The sequence below is a fragment of the Ipomoea nil genome, unplaced genomic scaffold (genome assembly GCF_001879475.1).
Source record: "Ipomoea nil cultivar Tokyo-kokei standard unplaced genomic scaffold, Asagao_1.1 scaffold0317, whole genome shotgun sequence".
Lineage (NCBI taxonomy): Eukaryota > Viridiplantae > Streptophyta > Magnoliopsida > Solanales > Convolvulaceae > Ipomoea > Ipomoea nil.
Genome location: NW_017616745.1, coordinates 2391234 through 2415777, shown reverse-complemented (window position 1 = coordinate 2415777; position 24544 = coordinate 2391234). Strand labels below are relative to the sequence as shown.

Genomic DNA, 24544 nt, shown 5'->3' with positions numbered 1-24544 from the left:
CAATATTATTATAACATAATCATTTTTGTTTTCTATCAACAAAACAGTTTTAATACGGTTAAATACTAAGACAATTTGGTCTTATGTTTTTCTTTTCAAAAAAAAAAAAAAACATAGAAATATAGCGGGGTCAACTCACTTTGTATAAAAATTATCAAAATGTCTTTGTATTTAATAATTTTATTGACGGATGACCAAAAATGGTCATATTACAATAATACTATGGTCAAATGTGACTGTTTTGATGAAAAAGTACTTAAAGTGGACTGCGACTTATAAATCTACGACTAATTAAAAATATAATTATAAAATAATTGAAAACGTACTAAAATCAAATCAAACTCGACTCGACTTTCTGGAAATTTATATCGTGGATCATGATCCAAAAAACATTGTGGATGCTGGATCAAAACGACGTAGTTTTAATCTTTCAATTTTAACGAACTATTGGTTTCCGTTCCTCATGTTTATACACAGTTAATAAAATATTTCAAGGACAAAATTCATACTTTTAAGGTACAGAATTACGTAACATAAGACACAGAAACTGACAATGCAAGACACATACACATGTTATATATTTATTTATTTATTTTCAAATCTGATTTAGGTAAATAATTTATGTTCTATAATCATAGAATTTTACAAAATAATACATGAATTCATAACATAAGACACATCATATGTTGTGTGTTATATTACTACTAATCTATTATAGATACATAATTCATACTCTTAAGGTACAAAAATTTATAACACATGACACAAAAACTCAAAAAGCAATAGATATACGCAATATATGTTTACTTATTTAAGTTATTTTACACAACTAGTAATTTGTGTTAGATACATAATTGATACTTTTAAGGTGCAACACATATTATAACACAAGACACATACACATACAATGTTATATAATAACTTATTTTTCAAATCGGATTTAGGTTGTGAATTTATATTTTATACGCACAAAATTTCACAATACAAGGCATATTATTCATAAATAAGACACAATATGTTGTGTGTTACATAATTACTAATTTATTTCAGGTACAGGATTCATACTCTTAAAGCACATAATTACATATCATAAGACACAGAAATCGACAATGCGAAACACATACACATGCTTTACAGTAAAAAAAAAAAAAAAAAAAAAGAGTTTTTACCCATTATGGTCCCTTGACTATAGCTCATTCTCAATTTTACATTTCGACTTTCAATTGCACCCAATGTGGTCCCTTGACTTTTAAAAATTACTCCAATTTGGTCCTCCGTTATATTTTCCATCAATTAAGCGTTAAGTTGGGTGGGTATTTTGGTCCGTTCCACCCAATTTGACCATTTTGTTCATCAAAGTCGTGAATCATGGAGCTGGTTGTCCTGGGAGCTTCGGTCACACTGTCCAAGCTCATGCCGGAGAGAGGAAGAAGTCTGCCCAGCCACCGCCATTGCAGGAGGCTCTGTTCTGCACTAGCCGGAGTTCTGCTAGTGCCAGACGAGAACCAACTAAGCTCACCGCCGACCACCCACACCTGCTTCTGTCGTCGATTTGCTCAGTTCTACTGTACATCGTCGCCTGCTGCCTAGCGGGAGAGGGAGAGAAAACCAAGGAAAAAAAGAGATGGAGGTGATGGATGAGATCGCCGGAAGAAGACTGCTGCACTCTGTTGCCACCAATCTGCACAGCCATCGCCATGAAGGCGGCAGAGTAGTTGTTCGAGGAAGAAGATGATGAGTTCAAGTCGGATAGTAACTCCACTTCGAACGGCGACGTGCAAGTACTGATCGATTTTCTCCTGGTCCCCTTCAAAGATCATCTTCTCTTCTTCAACAAGCATTAATCCTTAACGGCAGCCTTTTTTGCGTCCTCAGCGAGCATGCTGCAGTGGAGTTTAATGGGAGGGAGAGAGAGATGTTTTGCAATTTTCGTATTCTTGATGGATAGCATTTCCTCCATTTGCTTTCACTTCACCCACTCTGTTGCAACAGATGAGGACGCGATAGCGGAGCCACATCCGAAGGTCTTGAAACAAGCGTCGACGATCTTTCCAGTCTCATCATCGACCTTAATCTGGAGCTTCATCACGTCGCCGCAGGACGGGGCGCCGACCAACCCCGTGCCGACCGTCGGGTCATTCTTGTCGAAAGAGCCAACGTTGCGGGGGTTGTTGTAGTAGTCTACCACCCTCTTGTGGTAGAGCCGCGGAAAACCCACCACCCTTTTCGCCGCAATTCGCCGGGAGCCCAGCCCTAGAACTCTGTTCGGTAACTACCTAAACATTGTTCTTCGATTTTATTTATTTATTTTTTTTTATTCTTGATTGATATTGATGGGGTGAGAACCCCGGCCCAAGAAAAGAGGCCCAGAAAGAATGCATGGGCCGAGTCCAGGACTCGGCCCAGATCCAAAGAGGGAGGCCCAGTTCGGAGACCGGAAGGACGGCCCAATGCTAAACGGGGACGAGGAGTCGGCCCAGGCCCGACTTAGGGAAGGACTCGGTCCAGAGAGCCGTTGAGGGAGCCTTCAACGCAGTTAAGACAAGGAGCCGTTGAGGCATTAAAGGCCGGGCTCGGTCCGCCAGTTACTAGCCAAAGAGAGCCGTTGGTGGATTCCGTAACGTCGCCCAATAGCTCGGCACATTGAATGTAATCTTTAAGTCGGCCATCATAAGCCTTTAAGTCAATAAGAGGAGGATCCACTATAAAGAGGGCTCCTCCACCCTTGTATGAGAGAGATTCGAGAACCCAGAGAAGGAATAGACAAGTACTGTTAAGCATCATATTTTACTAAGACTCAAACCCTTTTGTGAAAGGTGTATCCACCAGCTTAAGGTTGTGTTGGACCTCCTTGGGCCCGAAAACCCTAAAACCATCACTGGCGCCGTCTGTGGGGATCGAAACGAAGAGTCACGTGTCCACTTGGGTGAGGCGAGTCCGAGAAACAATAGTTGAATCAGGCCAACTCCAGACATGGCTGGAAGCGGGGAACAGTCGAGCCGACAAGACAACGGACGGGAGGCCGACTTGAGAAACCAGCTGAATAGAAGAAATGCCCGAAGCCATGAAAACGAGACGACACCGCCGCCGACGCCGCTGAGAAACCCGCAATTACCTCAAGTGCAGCTCACCCCGGAGCAGTTGCGTGCAATCGGACGCGCCTGCGCGGAAGCGAGCCTAGGAGTGAGAGAACAGTCCATCACTCGCCAGTTGCAACACGAGTTGCAACCGCCTCAGAGGCCAGACAATCGGCAATTGAGTCGACGGGCAGAGAGCCAACCGGTGCAATCCGTTCATTCCCGGCTGGGTCCCAGCGTCGGACGTCGGTCGGCAAGGGAGCGATTAGGCCGGAGGGAGCCCAGTCGTGCCCCATTAGTCGCCCGCGACCGGCAAGCTGCACGAGAAAAGAGCCGAACCAAAAGGGCCAGGACTGAGACTCGCCGCGTGGAGCAACCTCCTCGCAACCCTGCCCAACCGGCTGAGTCTGAAGTCGGCGAAAGCACGGAATCCACGGGGAATCGGACCCGGGAAAGGGTCGAAGTGGCCAACCTAGTACAAGAGGTACGAAATCTGAGAGAACGGATGGAGGGAAAAACCAAATCCCCGGGGCGTACGTTGCTAACCGCCTTGCCCTTCTCGGACGAGGTCATGGCCTTCAAGATACCGGGCGACTTTAAGTTCCCGGAGCAAGCCACATTTGACGGATCAGGCGACCCGCGAGAACACCTGTTGAGTTACCAAGCTAAGATGCAAGTCCTAGGAGTGCGGGATCCGGTCATGTGCCGTGCCTTCTTACCTACGCTGAAGGGGCCCGCCCAAAGATGGCTTGTAAGTCAGCCATCAGGGTCGATCCACAGCTTCGAAGAACTGGCAGACCGCTTCATGAGCCACTATGCCGCTAACATCAAGCCACAGAAGGACCTGACGCACTTAGGCGACATCCATCAGGATGAAGGCGAGTCCTTGAAAGCCTATCTTGCTCGTTGGCAGAAGGAGATCCAGTCGATAGAAGAGGTGGAGGACCAGACAGCGCTCACCTTCTTCATTGAATCTTTGCGATCCGGACAGCTGTATCGAGATCTAAGGGACAACCGCCCGGCGACATACGCGGAGGCTATCCAGATGGCCAATAAGAGGGCCAACACAGAGCAGGCCATGAAGCATAAACGGCAGCGCGAGGTCGGTGGGTCCGCCAGCGCAAAAAGGACGCGGGTGGAAACGAGAGAAAGGCGTTCGGATGCCGTCCGGCGACCCGAGGTCAGGCGGCCGTACGACCGACCCATCGTTCACACCTATCGACCAGTTCCAGAGCGACCAGTCCGCGAAGTACAGGCGGTCGCCCCGCTTCCGCCTCCGCCGATGGACGACCGAGCAGCGGACGAGGATACGGGTAAGACTTCTAAATATTGTCGCTATCACAAATCTTATACTCACAGCACAGAAGAATGCTACTACCTAAAGAAGATTATGGAGGGGATCATCCAGCAAGAGACACCGCCCCCTAACCAATGGAAACGAAGGTCGACCGGTCGAGGAGGTGAGGGACCCGTCGCCGACTCAGAAAACAGCCGAGGCAAGCAGCCGGCTTCCGAAGAGGACGAAGCCCAATGGCGCCAGAAGCCGGTCATTAACATGATAGTCGGTGGGCCAGAAGGCGGCGATTCCGCGAACACCCGAAAAGCCTGGGCTCGGCAGCTATATGTCGGAACAGTCTATGGTCGAGAAGAGAGCTCCAAAAAGACATGTCAGGAGCCCATCGTGTTCACCGATAAAGACCTGCCAGCTGGGAAACCCCGCATCGAGACGCGTTGGTCATCGCCATGGACATCAACGGTGTGGTCATTCGCCGAATCCTGGTCGACACCGGGAGCAGCGTCAACGTACTGTACCTGGAGACCTTTACCAAGATGGGGCTGACCCGAGAACAGCTCAGGCCCGTGAACACCCCTCTCGCTGGTTTCACCGGGGACTCGGTGGAGGCGGAAGGGTCCATCACTCTTCCTGTGGAAATCGGCAGCTATCCGAACGTGCAGCAGTTGAGCATGAAGTTCATCGTGGTCGATCTAGCCTGCTCACACAACGCCATACTCGGCCGCCCGGGTTTGGAAGACCTCGGGGCTCTGATCTCAATCGAACATTTGTGCCTGAAATTCCGCACGCCGAACGGAATAGGAACGGTGCGTTGTGACCGCAAGGTCGCCCGCGACTGCTATCTGCAGGCATGTAGAGGTATGGGCAAGCGTGGGATGCAGGTCCATGAGATCACCGAAAGGCCCCCTAAGAGAACAGTGATACCACGCCCGGAGCCGGCCGTCGAGCTAGAGGAAGTTGAAGTGGACCTAGCGCAGCCAAGCAGGCGAGTGAGAATCGGAGTCGGCCTGTCGGAGAAGTTAAAGGGGGAAATCACGAGAGTACTCCAAGAGCACCGGCTGGTCTTCGCCTGGGGCCCAGAAGATATGCCCGGCGTAGATCGATCGGTCATATCGCATCGACTCGCCGTAGACCCGGAGCACCGGCCGGTCGTGCAAAAGAAACGATACTTGGCCAACGATCGGAGAGAGTTTGTGAAGAAAGAAGTCAGCACGCTGTTAGCAGCCGGACACGTCCGTGAGGTCGAGTACCCGGAATGGTTGGCCAACGTGGTCCTTGTGCCCAAGCCCCCGACGTGGCGGATGTGCGTAGACTACACAGATCTTAACAAAGCGTGCCCAAAGGATCCGTTTCCTCTGCCCCGAATCGACCAGCTAGTCGACGAGACGGCCGGGTCGGCGTTGCTCAGCTTTATGGATGCCTTCAGAGGGTACCGTCAAATATTCATGCACCCGGCAGACGAGGAGAAAACCGCCTTCCTAACTCCGGACGGAGTGTATTGCTATCAGGTCATGCCATTCGGACTCAAAAATGCCGGGGCTACGTACACCCGAATGGTTGCCCGGTTATTCCACCACCTGCTAGGAAAGTCGATGGCCGCATACGTCGACGACATGCTCGTCAAGAGTCGAGAGGAGGACAAGCACGCGGAAGATTTAGCCGACTGCTTTAAAGTAATGATAAAGTATAACCTCCGACTGAACCCCAAGAAGTGTGCGTTCGCCGTCCAGGGCGGTAAGTTCTTGGGCTACATGGTCACCAAACGAGGCATTGAGCCTAACCCAGAGAAAGTACAAGCCATCCTCGACATGCAACCTCCTACTACTATCAAAGACTTACAGCGCTTGACAGGGCGACTGGCTGCTCTCAGCCGTTTTCTGAGCAAATCGGCGGATAAGACTGTGCCTTTCTTCGAAGCCATGAAGAATAAAGAGGGATTCGCTTGGACTGCTGAATGCCAACAGTCGTTCGAAGAATTAAAACGATATCTGTCGACTCCCCCAGTACTGTCTACCCCCCAGGAGGGCGAGCCCTTACTGTTGTACCTCGCCGCCTCGGCCAAAGCGGTAAGTTCGGTGTTGGTCCGAGAGGAGGACCGAGTCCAGCACCCAGTTTACTATGTAAGCCGCTCACTGAAAGCTGCCGAGACACGGTACACTGCCCTGGAAAAGATCGTGTATGCCTTGGTGGTCACCGTTCGCAAGTTGGCGCCCTATTTCCAAGCCCATACCGTCCGGGTCCTGACGGATCAACCACTCGGGAATGTATTACGGAACCCCTTGTCTTCCGGCCGGCTAGTGAAGTGGGCCGTCGAGCTGACTCAATACGGGATCGAGTACCAACCCAGGCCCTCCATCAAAGGCCAAGCCTTGGCCGACTTCCTGGTCGAGTGTACGGCGAGCGAGGAGGAGAAGGAAAGTGCCTCGGAGAGCAACCCGGGCGAGTGGTGGGAGATGCATGCGGACGGAGCATCAAGTCGACAGCACTGCGGAGGCGGCGTTGTGCTCATCACCCCGGAGGGATTTCGGCTGTATTACGCCCTAAGGTACCTGTTCCCTGCATCAAATAACGAAGCCGAGTACGAAGCAGTATTGAATGGCCTCCGACTCGCCAAGGGTCTAGGAATCGAACGGCTACGAGTCAAAACCGACTCCCGACTAGTAGTCGGGCAAATCTCGGGTACGTGCGAAGCTAAGAACGCGAGGATGGCGTTGTACAAAGAATGTGCCACCCAGATGTTGAAGGGGTTCGTAGCTTATGAAATAGAGTACATATCCCGGGCGGACAACGTAGAGGCCGATATCCTGTCTAAAATCGCCCTGGAAGGGGTGCCGGACCAATTAATAAAGATTTGCCAGAAGGAGGAGCTAAGTCGGCCGAGCGTCGAAGAGGCGCCGCTAGATGTCCAGCAAGTAAGCATCGAAGGGTGGAATCGAGAGAAAAACCCGGAGATGTTCTGGATAGATGACATCCGGCGATTCAAGGAAACAGGCGAGTTGCCAGCTGACCCATAAGTCGCCGCAAGGGTTCGGCGGAAAGCTCCCTCTTTCCGGATCGTAGACGGAGACCTATATAAACAGTCGTTCAGAGGACCCTTGTTGAAATGCCTACTTAAACCTGAGGCCGAGAAGGTAATGGATGAAGCCCACAGAGGCATTTGCGCTGCGCACCAGGGTGCTCACACGCTCGCCCGAAAATTGGTCGTTCAAGGGTATTACTGGCCGACCATGATGCGAGATTGTGTTGAACGGATGTCCAAATGTGGCGTTTGTCAGGCATTCGCCAGGAAAGACACTCGGCCAGCCACCTTCTATACGCCGGTCACCACTGCCATTCCCTTCGCCAAATGGGGAATAGACCTGTTGGGACCATTACCCGTCGCCCCGGGAGGATTGAAGTTTTGCGTCGTGGCCATCGATTACTTCACCAAGTGGGTCGAGGCGGAACCCCTGGCTACCATCACCGAGTACCAGTGTCGACGTTTTCTGTGGAAAAAGGTGATCTGTCGCTACGGTCTGCCCGAGCACATCGTCAGCGATAACGGGCGACAGTTTGATTGCCAGGCGTTCGCCGAATTCTGCCGCCGACACGGTATCAAGCATACCAAGGTATCGGTGGCCTACCCCCAGGCAAATGGACAGGTGGAGAATGTGAACCGAACCCTGGTCGATGGGATTCGGAAGAAACTCGAAGACGTCCGAGGAAACTGGGCGGACGAGCTTGATCGAGTCCTTTGGGCCTATCGCACTACCCAGCGGCGAGCGACGGGAGAGAGCCCGTTCTCGCTCGCATACGGCTTTGAGGCCAAGGTTCCCGTCGAAGTGGTCGAACCCACCCACCGGGTTCGCACCTACTCGGACGCAGCAAATGAGGAGAGCCTGCAGATTGAGAAAAATTTTCTAGAAGAAAGAAGGGAAGCCGCGAGTGCGCGAATGGCTGAGTACCAGCAGGCAGTGAAAAGATACCGCGACCGCAGAACTCGCCCGCGAACCTTCCAGGTTGGCGACCTAGTGCTGCGGGATCGACAAGCCAGCCAGCCCACCGAAGGAGGCAAGCTCGCGGTCAAGTGGGAAGGACCGTACCGCATCGCGACCGTAGTCCAGGCCGGAACTTACAAGTTAGAGACCATGGAAGGCAAGCTTATAGACCGTATATGGAATGCAACACATTTGAAAAGGTTTTATCAGTAGCCCATGATAGGCCATGTATGAACTCAAGGACTCCAAGAAATCTGAATAAAAGTGCGTGGGTTGCAGTCAATCGTCCCCAGAGACTCGGCAAGTATATATAGAAACAACGGGGCACTGACCCTAAACCGTTTCTGAGAACAGAAAAAGCCTAAAGGAGTCGCCTCGACTGAGGAACTCGGCGAGAGAAAGATAGGAAACAAGGGCCCAGACCCTTAGACGTTTCCGTGAAAAAGCCAAAAGGAGTCGCCTCGACTGAGAGACTCGGCAAGTATATATAGAAACAACGGGGCACTGACCCTAACCGTTTCTGAGAACAGGAAAAGCCTAAAGGAGTCGCCTCGACTGAGGGACTCGGCGAGAGAAAGATAGGAAACAAGGGCCCAGACCCTTAGACGTTTTCGTGAAAAAGCCAAAAGGAGTCGCCTCGACTGAGCGACTCGGCAAGTATATATAGAAACAACGGGGCACTGACCCTAAACCGTTTCTGAGAACAGGAAAAGCCTAAAGGAGTCGCCTCGACTGAGGGACTCGGCGAGAGAAAGATAGGAAGCAAGGGGCCAGACCCTTAGTCATTTCCGAGAGAAAAAAAAGCTGAAAGGAGTCGTTTCTCGGAGGAAGCATCAAAGAGTCGCCTTGACTGAGGAGCTCGGCGAGGAAAAAGCAAAGTTCGAAGCCTTAGAAGAATGCCAATATTAAAAGAGCCCAAGGACAAATTCCGTGAAAAGAGATGAAAAAACTGTTTCTTTATTAAGATACGGCCGATAAGGAGGCCAGCCCTTACAAAAAGAGGGTCTATTCTAAAAAGACCCTAGACTACAGTGGAGGGGGTATCGACGGCGACCCCTTCAACTTGCGCCCCTGCCGATGGTCCAGCAAGGGGAGCAGAGGAAGGGTCCTCCGCCTGAGGAAGGGACTCGGCAAGCTCTGGAGGCGCCGCCGCAGGAAGAGTCGTCGGGTCAGTAGGCGCAGTCGGCCCGTCAGCGTCCAGCACCGGCTTGAGGCCCCAGCTCTCGGGAGTGAACGAAGGATTGCGGGCCAACAAAGTGGCGTGAATCTCCATCTGCGCCTCGCGGAAGCCGAGGTGGTAATCTCGCTCGCCCAGGTCGAGGAGGAAATCATCGCCCTCCGGGGTCGCCAGCCACTCCTTGGCCACCTCTCTCCTTCGAGCTGCCACCGCCGCCTGCACATCCGCCTCGAAGGCCGCCGACTTCTTATAATCTGCGACGGAAGTCGCGGCGATCATGGCCACTTTGCCCTTCTCCTCCTCCCATTGACGGGTAACCCTCAGCAGCTCGGCGTTGTGCACCTCCACCATCTTGAGTTGCTTCGCCTGCTCTTCCAGAAGAGCTTCCTCTGTCTGGCGCTGCTTGGCGGTCATGGCCCGCATATCGTTCCTAAAGCCCTGGAACCGATTGCCCAGTTCCATCTGGAGGGCGAGATCCTGCACACCCAGCCGTCAGTCGAACAGAAAATAAACAGAGGGAAAGGCCGAATGAGTAACACTTACGCGATACGACTGCCGGAGCAAAGCCTCGATAATGAACCCGTCGCCAAGAGCACGGGTCGACTCCACATCCTTTGGCAAAAGGACATCCTTGCACCACTTGCGAACTGAGGTGTTGCCCATCCAGATCTGGGCGTCCTCGTCCACCTCATGGCACAGCCTGATCCTCTTTGGAGCCGGCCCCTCCGTAGGCTCAGCAGGCCGCTTAGAACTCGGACTCTCGGTAGAGGGAGGAGGCGGCTGCCGACTGGGCGATACCACGGGCGAAGGTGTGAGGTCGACCACGTTGTGGGAAGATAGAGGAGTCGGCCGGACCGCCGGCGATGGCTGAGAAGAGGACGCAGCGGCCGTACCCGTGGAGCGTTGCGTCAGGCGACGCCTCATCTTTTCCGCTCTATTTGCCATCTCAGGAGTCGGTTCGATTGCTTCGCCGGAGCTGGAGGAATCGGAGTCGTACGGACCTGTAAAAGAAATACACTCACTTGTGAGTGTTCCCGTAGAAGACAAAAAGCAAGACGAGAAGGAAGAGGAAAGAGACGCTACCTATGGTGGCGGCGCCCTCCGGCAGAAGGCCATGCTTGGCCATGGCCCGGACTCGAGACCAGTACTTAACGGAGTATGGCCCGAAGCCCTTCAAGAAGTCGCCGCCCATGACAGCATCCTCCGTAAAGACGGCACGCCGAGAGCAGGGCTTGAAGAGAGTCGCCGGCCAAAGGGTCGGAAAGGTGAAGGAAGAGGAGCGAGGTCGGACGAAGAAATAAAGAGGCTTCCACTCTTTTATCGAGTCGGACAACCCCTCGAAAAGTTGTCGCCCCGGACGGGCGGCGACTTGGATAAAACCGGGCGAGTGAGAGCCGACCTTGTTCACGGTAAAGAGGTACCGGAATAGGTCCAAATCTGGCTCGCACTTCCACCAATGGCAGAGATTGATGAAGCTGGTCAGGAGTCGGTGAGAGTTAGGCACTAACTGGCCCGGGACCAAGTTATAATGCCGAAAGAGAAGCGAAAGAAATGGGTGTGGGGGCACTCGGAAACCGAATGCAACCGAGTGCAAATGGATACCCACAAAACCCTCCGGCGGGTCGTGAATAGGCCGGCCCTCCGCCGCGACGACCATGGCCGAAGGGCCAAGAAGAAAGCGGGCCATATCCAGGTCCGCCGCGGTGGCCGACGATGGAAGACCGGACGGCCGGACAACCGAGTCAAACTTGCCTCGCGGCTGCACAACGCCGCCCGGCAAAGCCGCCACCGTAGTTAACGGGGCTGGGCTCATCGGAGTGGCCGCCCCAGAAGAAGAAGGGGCTAAGAGGGAAGAGGAAGACACCGCCTGGAAGTCCGCCGGCATTTCCAGGCGGCGGACGACGGAAGAAGAAGAAGAGGACGACGGAGAAGTCCCCGCCGGGTTGTCAAAGGACGGCCGGCGGGAGGAAGAAGAAGAATGAGAAGAGGAAGACATTACTTACAGATTGAAGTTGAGGCTGAGAAGACGATGAAGGAAGCGGAAGCTTAGTGGGAGAATTGAAGAAGAAGAATGGAAGGAAAAGGCCTTTTAAAGGGAGAGGGAAGTCCAAGAGGCTGCCACGCGGCGCCTCCGTAGTGGAGGAATAGGGGGCGACAAGACGTCGAAGGGACGCCGCATTTAATGCCTCGATGGGCGGAACGACGGTTCAGGCCTAGGGCTAGCCTGCAAGCGGCGCGTCTACCCTAGGGCAAGGCTGAGTGACGATGACCCGGCCTGCCAGACCAAAGGCCCATCAAGGCAAAAGCTATGGGGGCCCATCCAGATCACGCTAGAAGTTTCTGGAAGTGACCCGGCCGGGTTCGGCCAAATAAAGAGGCCCGGACGAGCTTCAGGTTGCAAGATCGGCCGACAAGATTTGCCGAGTCCCCCACCCACGGGACTTAGTCGGACAGAGTTTACAAGTCGGTCATAACGACCAAGAGTCGGCCAAAGGAACACGCAAAAACCGGGGTCGAAAAAGTAAAAACGAGATTTTATTCCATAAAGACAGGGGTACAGGGCCGAGGACTCGGCTATAGGCATTACACAGAAAAGACAGGCTTAGGGCTTAACTTCCTCCTCCTCCGCGTGACGCACCGGCTCCGGACCCTCCAAATAGTAGTGGGGGCGGAAAGGCAACGGACTCGGCTCAGGCTCGGGCTCGGGCAGTTCATCCAGATACACAGCAGGCTTCCCATCTACGACCATCTGCAGGGGCCTCTCCAGAGCACTCGGCGACATGGCCACGCCAAAAAGCGGAGGAGCCTCCCAGTCTAGGTCCCCCTCTGGCTCTGGATCCTCTACCAAGGGCACCATCTCGTCCTCCTCCGGTTCCACGACCATCGGATCAAGCATGTCAGGAGGCACCACGATGGGATCCGAAGCGGAGTCGCCCACCAGGTACCCTCCGCTAGCCGCCCTCTTCCGCCGGAGCTCCTCCTGCCGGGCATGCTCCTTGTTACGGATGGACCAACGACGATCACCGTCCCTGAAACTCATAGCTTGAGGTTTTTGAGGTGTAAAATGGTGAGAAAGCACAGAGCTACCAAAAGCCCTTATATAGAGCCTCGAGAGAGCAACGACCAAGGCGCAAATCACGGAGGGAATCGTAACTGACATAACTGAGCCGGATTGGATGGGCAGCGTGAATCTCTGTCAGAGATTAATCCCATCCAATTAGCTCGGGAAGGGTGAGATTCGCACGCTAAACTGAAAAAAGCCTGGCTCGCCCTAGGAAGCGAGATTTACAGGTGTCAAGCGGAAGGAGGACTCGACATCGCAGCCGACTCCTCGACAATTGAGACGGACGAGTGCACTAGATATACTGAAAAAGATGAAAACTGAAGGCCGAAAATATTTTATTATAAAATAAAGAGGTGCAGGTTACAAGGAGCTTATTACAGAGTAAGCGAGTGCTCCTAACAGAACTACCCCTCTAGAGAATCCGGCCGACCCCAGTTCACAAAGATCACTCACTCGGCGAGGAGGAGCCGCTTCCAAAGAACCCTTCCGATGGCCCAGGAGAGGGTGGGCAAAGCGAGTCCCAGAACGCCGGCATGAGTGGCGGCACAACCAGCTCTTCATCGTCCGGGTACATCCCCTGATAACGAGCGAAGTCTTCCTCGTTCATTAGCCCGGTAACCGGACCGTCCAAGTCATCCAGAGGAATAGAAAAGGTCATACGAAAGGTCAGCTGCTCTGGGACAGGTACGTCAACAACGGTCCCGCCTGGGGAAGTTACTCGAGCAGACCCCGGAGGAGGAGAAGGGCGAGAAGTCGGAGCGACTTCACGACGAGCAGGAGTCGGCGGATGAAGAGCCATAGAGGCAGCGTCAGCAGGTGATCTCTGTGGAGTCGGACGGGGAGCTTTCCTTTTAGGCTCCCTCTCAGGCCGAGTCCGTTTCAAAGGCAAAGGGCGCCGGGGCGACCCAAAATCAATCTGCTTCCCTTTCAGTGGTGAGCGACCCATGAGAAATTAGTAAGTTAAGAAAAGAACGGCCAAGGTCATTTATAGGTGTCAGGCCAGGCCGAAGAGATCAGAACGGTCCCGCGAGATCCGGGAGATAGCGAATAATCTGGGCCAATCAAGGCACGGATTCGGTGAGCAGGAAATGGTTACTACTTTTCCAAACCCAGGTTGGTGGACCGGGTATGGAAAAGTGAGGGACTAGTTGATGGGGTGAGAACCCCGGCCCAAGAAAAGAGGCCTAGAAAGAATGCATGGGCCGAGTCCAGGACTCGGCCCAGATCCAAAGAGGGAGGCCCAGTTCGGAGACCGGAAGGACGGCCCAATGCTAAACAGGGACGAGGAGTCGGCCCAGGCCCGACTTAGGGAAGGACTCGGTCCAGAGAGCCGTTGAGGGAGCCTTCAACGCAGTTAAGACAAGGAGCCGTTGAGGCATTAAAGGCCGGGCTCGGTCCGCCAGTTACTAGCCAAAGAGAGCCGTTGGTGGATTCCGTAACGTCGCCCAATAGCTCGGCACATTGAATGTAATCTTTAAGTCGGCCATCATAAGCCTTTAAGTCAATAAGAGGAGGAGCCACTATAAAGAGGGCTCCTCCACCCTTGTATGAGAGAGATTCGAGAACCCAGAGAGGGAATAGACAAGTACTGTTAAGCATCATATTTTACTAAGACTCAAACCCTTTTGTGAAAGGTGTATCCACCAGCTTAAGGTTGTGTTGGACCTCCTTGGGCCCGAAAACCCTAAAACCATCAGATATCATTGAGTGTGTATCCTCATCGGACGACATGGAAGACGAAGAGATGGCATCGTCTATGACTTCTCACCCGACGGCTTCATATTATGTTGAATGGACCAAAATACCCCCAACTTAACGCCTAATTGATGGAAAATGTAATGGAGGACTAAATTGAGATAATTTTTTAAAGTCAAGGGACCACATTGAGTACAATTAAAAGTCGAAATGTAAAATTGAGAATGAGCCATAGTCAAGAAACCAAAATGGGTAAAAACTCAAAAAAAAAATTGTGACATGAATAACAACAAACTGTCAATGTCAAAAATAAAATTCAAAACTAAGTCGTTTAGGACCACGGTATAAGTGTATAACGATTGCTACTTTCCAAATTGGGTTGATTTGGATCCGGGGAAACCCGGATGACCCGACTTATTTTCGACTGTCCGTATTCGTAGCACTTCTCAGTTCTCAGTGGCAATGGCGCCTAAACGCCGTCGATCAAGGAAGCGCAGAAAGCTTTTCAAACGAAGAGGTTTCAACTTTCAAGCCAATATTTCTTGTTGCATTTTCTGTTTTTGAATATATTTATGTATGAATTTTCAGTTTTCTCACTGTTATATAACTGTGTGAAAAAACCAGTAAAGGTGAAAGCGGTGCGGGTAGCGGAAGAGCCCGGAGACGGCGAAGGGGTTAGTCCGATGGTCGAGAAGTATTGGCTTCAGAGATTCAATCTCTTCTCCAAGTACGACGAGGGCATAAAGATGGATGAAGAGGGGTGGTTTTCCGTCACGCCGGAAGAAATCGCCGCCAGACAAGCCGACCGCTGCTTCGGCGGTGCCGTCGTCATCGACGGTTTCACCGGCGTCGGCGGTAACGCCATTCAATTTGCCGCAAAGTAAGCTTATTCTTCATGCCCTATTTCGTTCATTTTTTTGTTTTTTAAGTGACCAAGGAAACCGCAATCATTTCAATCCAACTACAATTTCATTTGACAATATACACTCAATACATTTTATTTAGTTTCATTTCAGCATAACTAAAGTATCATTTCAATTCAAGTACAATTTCATTTGATAATATACTCTTGTTAGACATGTTTTTCAGTTTCATTTTAGATATACTGTAGTTTCATTTTACTGAGGGTATGATGCATTTTTGTGGTGTATAAGCCAATAAGGCCAATAAGAGGTCGTTATCACTGGGAGTCTAACTTGTAACTTTGTGTTTACTAAGTCAACAACCCGACCGACTTGGCACGGGTTGCTCCCGAGCTACTGTTAGTTAACATTGTGGTTATTAAGTCAATAGTCTGACTAACTTGGCTGGTGTTGCTCGAATTACAGTTGTTAATATTTACTGTATATTGTTAGGTGTAACCATGTTATTGCCATTGACATTGATCCTAAAAAGATTGAAATGGCTAGAAACAATGCAAGGATATATGGAGTGGAGGAGTATATTGATTTCCTCACTGGAGACTTTTTCCAATTGGCGCCATTTCTGAAGGTAATGCTTTTCTTGAGCTGATCCCTGACATTTAAAGACAATTTGGATATTCATTGGCATATGTATTATGTTAGTCTAGGCAGTACCGTAATTTTGTTATGTTGGCATTGAAAGATTCGAGAATAGGAAGTGTTCCTTTACCTATAGCAGCTGAAAGTATTAGTCTTCGTGGAATGGCATTTACATTATCTCCTTGAAGTTTTGTGTTGGAGATTTGGAGTGATTGCTGTCACATTTTGGTGTACTCCGTAATTATTTGATGATTTTTGGGTGTCTCAGTTATGACTTTAGCGTGTTATACATGAACAATTTTGATGAATTCCTATCGAACTGCTAAAATGTGTTCATTTACCGACTCTTACTACCACACTTATCCTAAGTTCTGAATGAGAAAAATCAATGAACTGAAATTAAAAGAAAATATTTGGAGATCTAGTGGATTTTTGCTCTTCATTTCCCTTTTTGATTATTCATCTGAGGGCAACCATCCTTGTGAAGCCATCGACTAAGATTACGGGGGAGAGAAATTAATGTGCTTTTGAATACAGGCTCATCGTTCGATCTCTCTTTTTTGTTAATTCATTCCTGAAGACATATGTTCAATGCAACGTTTTATTTATTTGTGTATTTCCTCTAAAAATTTGTTTTGGTCTCTTCGTTAGGGAGACATTGTATTTCTCTCACCGCCATGGGGTGGCCCGACTTACAAATTGAGAAGCACGTATACTCTCGAGCTCCTGAAACCAAAAGATGGGTATGTTCTGCAGCCTGCAACAGATTATGATTCAAAGTGTGAAGTGTGGGAAAATAAAATTTATTTTCCGGCGGGTAAACATGAGGAAACATAATTATTAAAATGTCATTTTAACCAGCTTGGTTGGCGTGAGTGGCCGTGCATTCTCATCCCTTAAGAGAGGTCGGGAGTTCAAACCCCCTCTCGTATGGAAAAACCAACCTGGCCAGCACTTTGCCCCTTAATTGGGCCGGCCTGGTGCGAATGGGGATTAGTATGAGTATGGTACGGGCTTAAAGGTGCCTCCTACAGTTAGAGTCTTAACAGTCTTTGTTATCGTCTATTTGCATACTAGTATGTTGTTGTTTTGCTAACATTGCCTTCACTATCTACTTGTGGTTTAGAAATACTAATTGTATCACTTCTGCAGTTATTCGTTATTTCAGGCTGCGCAAAACATTACGCCTAACATCATGATGTATTTGCCTCGCAATGTGGACTTGCTTCAGGTGGAACAGCTTTCTTGGTTATCTTCGCCCCCTTTACAAATTCAGGTATAACGACACATTTCCTTGAATATTTCTCACCCGTTTTCTAAAAAAAATGTAATCCTCTAGAAGTTAAAACCAAGTTTTGCTCATCCAGATTGAAGAAAACACGCTTCATGGCTACGTGAAAGGCATAACGGTTTATTTTGGTGATATTGCATCTCCATAGCTCAGGTTCTTAGCCATCATCTATCTGTCAATGTCCCGAGTTACCTTTTGACCTCACCGGCCTAATTCTTTAGTCTCCCACGGAATACCCTATTTGTACCCCGGGAATACAGGTAGCAGAACTTCGACCTCGTCTTCCACTGACTACTTACTCGTAGGTGGCGGGGCTAAAATTTATTCAGGTTGGTGCATGTATAAATGCTGTGTGTACCCTATATATTTAGTCTCCAACCAATGTTTCATCTACCCAGTTGTTAATAGTTAGTGGCTCTTCATTATACTTGGCTTTCATGTTAATTATTGTAGGTCCATGCTTAGAAAGTGAGAATTCTCCCTGTGGCAATTAATTCTCACATTCATTGGATTAGGAAGAGCTGTGCCCCTTATGTATAAAGGTAGTTCTACAAGCCCTGATAGGGGTGGTGGTCGAGTGGGTGCAGCATGACTTTTGTACCTAAAGTCACGAGTTCAGTTCTTGTCAACACTCTCTAGGTCAAGTCTGTCGCACAGGGTCTTCTTAGTGCAGTTACCTTTCCCGTGTGGTTTGCTGGCTATTAGACATGTGTAGAGTTTACTTGTGCATATCCTTAGGTAGTGGTCGAGTGGGTGCAGCATGACTTTTGTACCTAAAGGTCACGAGTACAGTTCTTGTTAACTCTCTCTCGGTCAATTCCGTCGCACAGGGTCTTCTTAGTGTAGTTACCTTTCCTGTGCGGTTTGCTGGCTATTAGACATGTGCAGAGTTTACTTGTGCATATCCTTAGGTAGTGGTCGAGTGGGTGCAACATGACTTTCGTACCTAAAGGTCATGAGTTCAATTCTTGTCAACACTTTCTTAGTGCTGTCTGGCTATTAGACATGTGCAGAGTTTACTTGTGTATGTCATTAGGTAGTGGCTGCGGGTTTCTCTCGACATAAAAAAAAAAAGGGTAGTTTCAGAAACAAAATATGAGTTTTTGGTGAAACATTTGCCCTGGTTTGAGTCAGTAGTGTCCTTATCAGTCTTTGTGGAGTTGAAAATGACAACATTGTGCAAAGTTGTGATTTTTTGCGTGCCCAATGTTGGCATTATTATAGTTATGTTGTTAAAGTTGGTAAATAAATACCAACAATTTTACCCAGAGTAAGAATGTAAGTCTGAACGTTAAAAGTTTGAAATTTGGCTGAATTTAGAGTACGAAGTTCGGTTTGAGCTTTATAAGTTGAGTTCAGGTTTGGCTCAAGTTTTGAGCTATTTGGCCTCACTTAAATAGACTTAGCCAATCAATCGTAAAGTAATGTTTTCACTTTTAAATATATTTATTTTAGAGAAAATTGTATTTGTCGTACTTAGGTTATAGAGTAATGGTAAGATTTGTGTTATTAGTCGTCCTTAAGCTATCAGCTGTTTTAGTTAGTTTATAAGTTAATTTTGGCTTGTTTGATCACACTATTAGCTGTTTGAATTGATTAAACAATTAATATTAGTGCTTGATTAATTAGCTTTCTGTAACAGCTTATTGTTTTGAAACGCTAAACGTTAAAATTTAAAAAGCTGCTCAAATTAGCTTTCATGATCAATTTTTTGAGAAAATCATTTTGTATGTAATCAGTTATCAACTAACAATTAATTTACCAAACATCTTTCTACAATCAGCAAATGCTATCAACCAGTCAAACTCACTAACTCAATCAACTAATAGCTATATACCAAATACCCCAGAAATGTATTTAGTCTAAATGCGTTTTAGGGTGATTGAAACGTGTTAATCAAAGTAATTTTGTCTATTTTGAATTAATATCAGTTGAGGTCCTCTAAGCATAGCGGCACCGTTGCGTTTAGTTCTAAAATTTTAATACCATCCATGGTTCTTCAACTTTCAATTTTTTAATCAATTATATTCCTAACTTTGTCTTTACTTTAACAAATGAAAAAATCACAAAAAGTTTAGAACTAAATATGATGATGCTACTATACTCGGACAACTCCAGGTAATATTAAGTTATCTAAAATTTAAAAATCTTATTCCACTTTTTTTAACAATTTCCTTCAACTTGATGGCGGCCCCGACCCAATAATTTTTATTCATCGGTGGTCCTAGGTTCCTAGCTAGCTACGTTTGTACTGTGTAAAAGGGACCAGGAACACCTATGTACGTAGTATACCAAAGCTTTGAAATTCAATAATTGTACCTTGGATCAGGGTCCACCTTACAAGGTGAACTCGGGTTCAAAATACACAATTTGTATATTAAATGTATACAATTTACATATTTAATTTTCATCACTATTGTAAAAATCGACCTAGGCGAAGCCGTTCCGCTTTCACTATTAGGCGTCCAAAAATCGGTCGGGTGCCTAGACGGCGAAATCGGCCTAGTCGGCCAACTCGGCTGAGTTGGTCGATTTCTTCCGATTTTATCTGATGTCGTCTGGTCTAGCCGTCCGTAGACTAGTTTGATACTTTGAATCTTTGAATGATTGAAGTATTTGAATATTTTTTAAAAAAATATTATTTTCATGTTATGACTTATGAATTATCATTATTTCATTTATTTGGATGTGTTATTTGATTGAATGTTGAAAACAGCCTCATTAAAATTGTCAAATTGCAAATCTCACACTATTTTTTTGGCGCCCGCCTAGCGGCGCCTAGATTTCGCCTAGGCGCTACCTGGACGCCCGACTAGCGCCTACTGCAACCATGATGTTCACAATTTATTTTTTACAAAATTGTGAGCATTCAGTATATAAATTGTAAACATTTAATATGTAAATTGTGTATTTTGAACCCGAGTCTACCTTGCAAGGTGGACCGGTCCAAATAATAATTTGCCTTTGAAATTGTAGCCAATGCTATCAATGCAGTTCATTCTTATCATCCTACATAAGTTAATTTTTGAGTTAATTTTCAAAATGGTTATCTAACTATTTCCAAATGATAAAATCAATTATGAACTTTTATTGACTATATATGCATTTGTTATATGATTTAATCATTTAGTTGGTTTCAATTTTCTTACCATATATTAGGGTAGTGTAAAAAAAAACAACATTCTCTTTATTTTCTTCATTGGTCATTGTTACAACTTACAATTGCAAAAATAGTAACTTTTCAAATCAAAATTATTCAAGCTTCTCTCGTTATGTTAAATGTTCACAACAAAAACTCTAACCCCATTCTAATGAATTCCTTTGTACATAGAGTGAGAGAAACTTAAATTTTCAATACTGCTCTTATACTTGGTCAAAAAGTTGATAAAAATAACTCTTAATACTAAATCAAGTAACAAAGACTATTAGTCTTTATGATATTAGGCAAATTTACAGTTGTGTGGACTACGGTCCAAAACGACGTCGTTGGATTTATGAGTTAGAATAATGTACATTATGAGTTAGAATTATGTATTTTATGTGTTAGAATAATATACATTATGTGTTAAAATAATATACTTTATGTGTTAGAATAATGAAACTTTTGGGATAAGATAATGTACTTTTATGAGTTAGAATAATATATATTATACTTTAGAATAATTTACATTGTGAGTTATAAAGATGTATGCTGCAGGGGGTTATGCGAAAAAATACACGAAATGACGTCGTTTTAGGAGCGTGGTCTACACAACTGGATGGACCGTAACTATTGATGATATTAACTGTTACAATTCTATCAACTTTGACTATCATTAGTAAAGTTGCCTCATATTGTCAGACCATCTCAAGCTTTTTTCTTGAAAAGTTGACTTTAATTAATTACATCTTCAATTATTTTGCATGTACATATATGGAACGTACATAGTGGTACTGGTTACTTGTTACATAGTGGTACTGGTTACTTGTTGAGGGCGAAATTGGATAGAGTTTTGGAGAGTAATATTACACGTATTCTCACATTTTATTTTATTTTTATTTTTGACTTACATAGCATGTTCTGACTCCTTCAAGACAAAAAAATGAAAAAAGAAAAGTGACCCGTAGTTTCAATTGTTGTCTTTGATTTACGAAAAAACCCGCACCGAATACCGGATAGTGCATTCTGAATGAAGACCGCATTGTGACCTTAGTCAACAAACAAGTGAACAATCAGCAAATTAACTTAGATTACTCATAGCTAATCGACTCAAACTAAAAAAGGTCAATAAACTGCTCCCAATTAAAAGTTTTTATTATTCTCGTCTATCATGATGTGTAATAAGTGTTTTACTCTCTTGGGAGTAAGGCCCTATTTGGGAAAATAGTTAACCTATCAGCCAATTTTGACTTGTTTGATCACTATTAGCTGTTTGATTTAGTTAAACAATCAATATGGGTGTTTAATTAATTAATTTTTTGTAACAGCTTTTTGCTCCAATATGAGTGTAGCTTTTTCGACAAGTTTTTTGAAAAAAGTCATTTTGTATGTAATCAACTATATATCAGCTAACATGTAATTAATTATCAAACATATTTCTACAATCAGCTAATGCCATCAACTAATCAAACTTATTAACCCAATCAACTAACAACTATCAGCTAGTACAGCTATTTACCAAACACTTCCTAACACTCCCTATATATCATTTTTGGAGTTTGAAGCTTATTTGCTGCAATACTAGGGGCCAGGGTGGGTGGGGGTGGGGGTGGGGGAACAGTGTAAGAAGCTGAAATCTGCAGTGTTTTGTCAGCTAGAATCTTGACCTTACATTCATTTATGACTGAAGATCAATCTCTCTCTCTCTCTCTCTCTCTCTATATGCAATTGATATATGTTCTGCAACTCTGTATGCACTTGTACTTGCTCTTCTCCATATATAAATATATGCACCTTTGACCCACCATCTTCTGCCAATTCTTACCTTATTAAAGTGTTTTGGTTTGTTTGCTGTTTACTAGGGGCCTTGAATTGTCATGGAGTGATATGATAATAATGGTATTTGGTCTATTTCTGAATAGTTATTTTTCAATTTTTACTCCATTTTATTGGAGGATTAAGTCCGATAACCGTATTGGTCAAGGAAAAACGTAACAAAGTTGGTCACAAGTTTTATTTTACGTGGTGTTTTGTTCCTCAAATAAAATTCAGATATGTGACAGAGTTTTACTTAATGGGACTCTGATCCACTACTTATCATTTTCCTTATTAGGGGCATGGTCACGGAATATATAATTATTCTTGTATCGCTTTCATTTCCATTCCTTCATAAAGAAAACACATATCCTGTCTGCACGGGTTTAGTTTACTGGTTTAGCAGACAATATTTGAGAGAAGATATCAAAATTCGAACTTCGGCGATAACATTATGGGAATTATGTCCGAAGTGGACAAATCTCTATTGCACACCAAAATTTGGCTCTGTTTGTTGAGCCATTGAGTCACCGTGATTTACATTCTCCTATATTTTTATTATATGGTAGTAGATCTCTATATGATCTACTTGCCCTCCCTACTTTCTGATTCTCCCTGCACCTTTTACCCACCATCTTCTGTCATTTCTTACCTTCACTTGTGTTTGGTTTGCTGTTTATTACTGTTTTAAAGCTATTCTGATTTACCACATTGATATAGTATAAGAAAAATCAAATTGACCAATGAAAAATATATTGGTAAGTTATTAACTTACTAACAAATTTTTGTTGGTAAAATATTGAAATGCTAATTAGACGTCTAATTACGTGGTAAGTATTTAAGTTGTAGTTATTTATTTCGGTTACTAAATCTGTTAATATTTTGTTATTTTTTATAGGGGCGGTAGATAAGAGATAATCCATTTTTATCATTATCATTCTTTCCATACAATAACATAGGATGTCTAATTACGACAAAGACTAATTTGAATTCGGTCCAAGTCACATCAGGGAAAGCTTGACCCTTATTAGCTTTCAGATCAGACCAGCGTGCGCACCCTTTACAAGAATCAAACCTCTAGGTAAATATATTACATATGGAGAATTATACACACCACTCCCGTTAAATATTTATAGGCCCTGTTTGACAATATAGTTAGCTTATTTGACAACTATTAGCTGTTTGACTTGGTTAAACAATAAATACAAGTGTTTGATTAATTAGTTTTTTGTAACATTTCATTGCTCCAAAACGCTAAAATTCAAAAAATTGCTCAAAGTAACTTTTTTCGATTAGTTTTTTGAGAAAGTACTTTTGTATGTAATAAGCTAATCAGCTAACTTACCAAATATCTTCCTACAGTCAGTTAATGCTATCAACTAGAAAAATTCACTAACCAAATCAGCTAACAACTATTTACCAAACACCCCTTGGAGAAGTATACAACCTTTACAAGAGTCGAACCCCAGCTAGATAAGTAAATATACTGCATGTGGAGAACTATACACATATATATGCATGTATACTTAGTAGGTGGGTAGGGCAGTTGTACCCCAAAGACAAGAGCTTTCTCAAGTCATTTTCAGGGCAATGAAATAGGAGTTGAATTATTGAGGTAGCTACTATACCCTAGCTTTTAACTGTTCTAATTTAATTTGAGGCATATAATACATCAACTAGTTCCTCCCATCCGTACATGCATGTATTAAAAACCATTGCTATTTGGGAACTATTAATGATATGTTCAGGAATATGTACTATCATCACATTTTCTGTATTGATCGAGTGAAAAAAAAAAAGAAAAAAAAAAAAGAAGAGAGAATTGAAGACTTCTAGCTAGAATCAATGATTAACTAACACTTCAATTTTATTTTTTTTTTAAATAAGGGAAATTATTATTATTATTATTATTATTATTATTATTATTATTATTATTATTATTATTATTATTATTATTATTATTATTATTATTATTTTACTTTGAAAATGTAAGAGCAGGTTTCAATTCTTGCTGCTACTACATACCTTGCTCTCCATGTTGATTCTGACAATACATGGCAATATGCCAATATAGTGGTTTACATTATATCATACATTTTCAACACATTAGATATATGGGACAATAATTTTATAATATAAATATATTTTGGAGGATTTAAATTTTAATATATACTCTTATAACATATCAAAAAATTAAAGCATTATTATTATTATTATTATTATTATTATTATTATTACTATTATTATTATTATAATTATTTTGTTGCTCAGACCATCCCTTTTTTATCCTACTGTTATTGTGAGATGACCATTTTTGTTACACCCGTCAACAAAATTATTGAAATGCCGTTAAATACAAAGGTATTTTGATTTTGTTTTTTAAAATATACAAGTGGGATGACCCGCTATATATATATATATATGAAAAAAAATTCTAATTAAAAATCAAAACACACTTGTATTTAACGACATTTAATTGATTTTATTGATACATGACCAAAAAATTCTTATTC

The 24544-nt window shown here is 45.2% G+C and overlaps 2 protein-coding genes across 7 annotated transcripts; one reads left to right on the top strand and one right to left on the bottom strand.

The window, feature by feature from the left end:
- Nucleotides 1–13034: 13034 nt before the first annotated feature.
- Nucleotides 13035–13535, bottom strand: LOC109165736 (lysine-rich arabinogalactan protein 18-like). Its single transcript, XM_019314648.1, has one exon. It carries the CDS (start codon nt 13533–13535, stop codon nt 13035–13037), a length of 501 nt encoding a protein of 166 aa, XP_019170193.1.
- A 1119-nt stretch (nt 13536–14654) lies between these two features.
- LOC109164987 (trimethylguanosine synthase-like) lies at nt 14655–18345 on the top strand. 6 transcript variants are annotated; one of them, XR_002051462.1, is made up of 9 exons: nt 14655–14801; nt 14909–15164; nt 15640–15775; nt 16438–16529; nt 16939–17062; nt 17154–17406; nt 17531–17643; nt 17820–17988; nt 18114–18345. XR_002051462.1 is itself a non-coding variant. In XM_019313588.1 (6 exons), exons 1-6 carry the CDS (start codon nt 14747–14749, stop codon nt 17380–17382), a joined length of 708 nt encoding a protein of 235 aa, XP_019169133.1. In that variant the 5' UTR covers nt 14655–14746; the 3' UTR covers nt 17383–17470. The 6 variants fall into 6 exon arrangements, 2 of the variants coding, with proteins under 2 accessions (XP_019169133.1, XP_019169109.1); XR_002051464.1 differs by lacking the exon at nt 17820–17988 and having other exon boundaries at nt 17338–17406; nt 17531–17815; XR_002051463.1 differs by lacking the exon at nt 17820–17988 and having other exon boundaries at nt 17993–18345.
- The last annotated feature ends 6199 nt before the right edge of the window (nt 18346–24544 follow it).

Bases quoted from the DNA above. Each gene is read 5' to 3' on its own strand.
- LOC109164987 (XM_019313564.1), top strand. From the start codon at position 14,747: ATGGCGCCTAAACGCCGTCGATCAAGGAAGCGCAGAAAGCTTTTCAAA. The intron at 16,530-16,938 runs GTATGTTCTGCA...TCACTTCTGCAG, and splicing joins CTCCTGAAACCAAAAGATGG to TTATTCGTTATTTCAGGCTG. The intron at 17,063-17,153 runs GTATAACGACAC...TTGCTCATCCAG, and splicing joins CGCCCCCTTTACAAATTCAG to ATTGAAGAAAACACGCTTCA.
- LOC109165736 (XM_019314648.1), bottom strand. From the start codon at position 13,535: ATGGGTCGCTCACCACTGAAAGGGAAGCAGATTGATTTTGGGTCGCCC.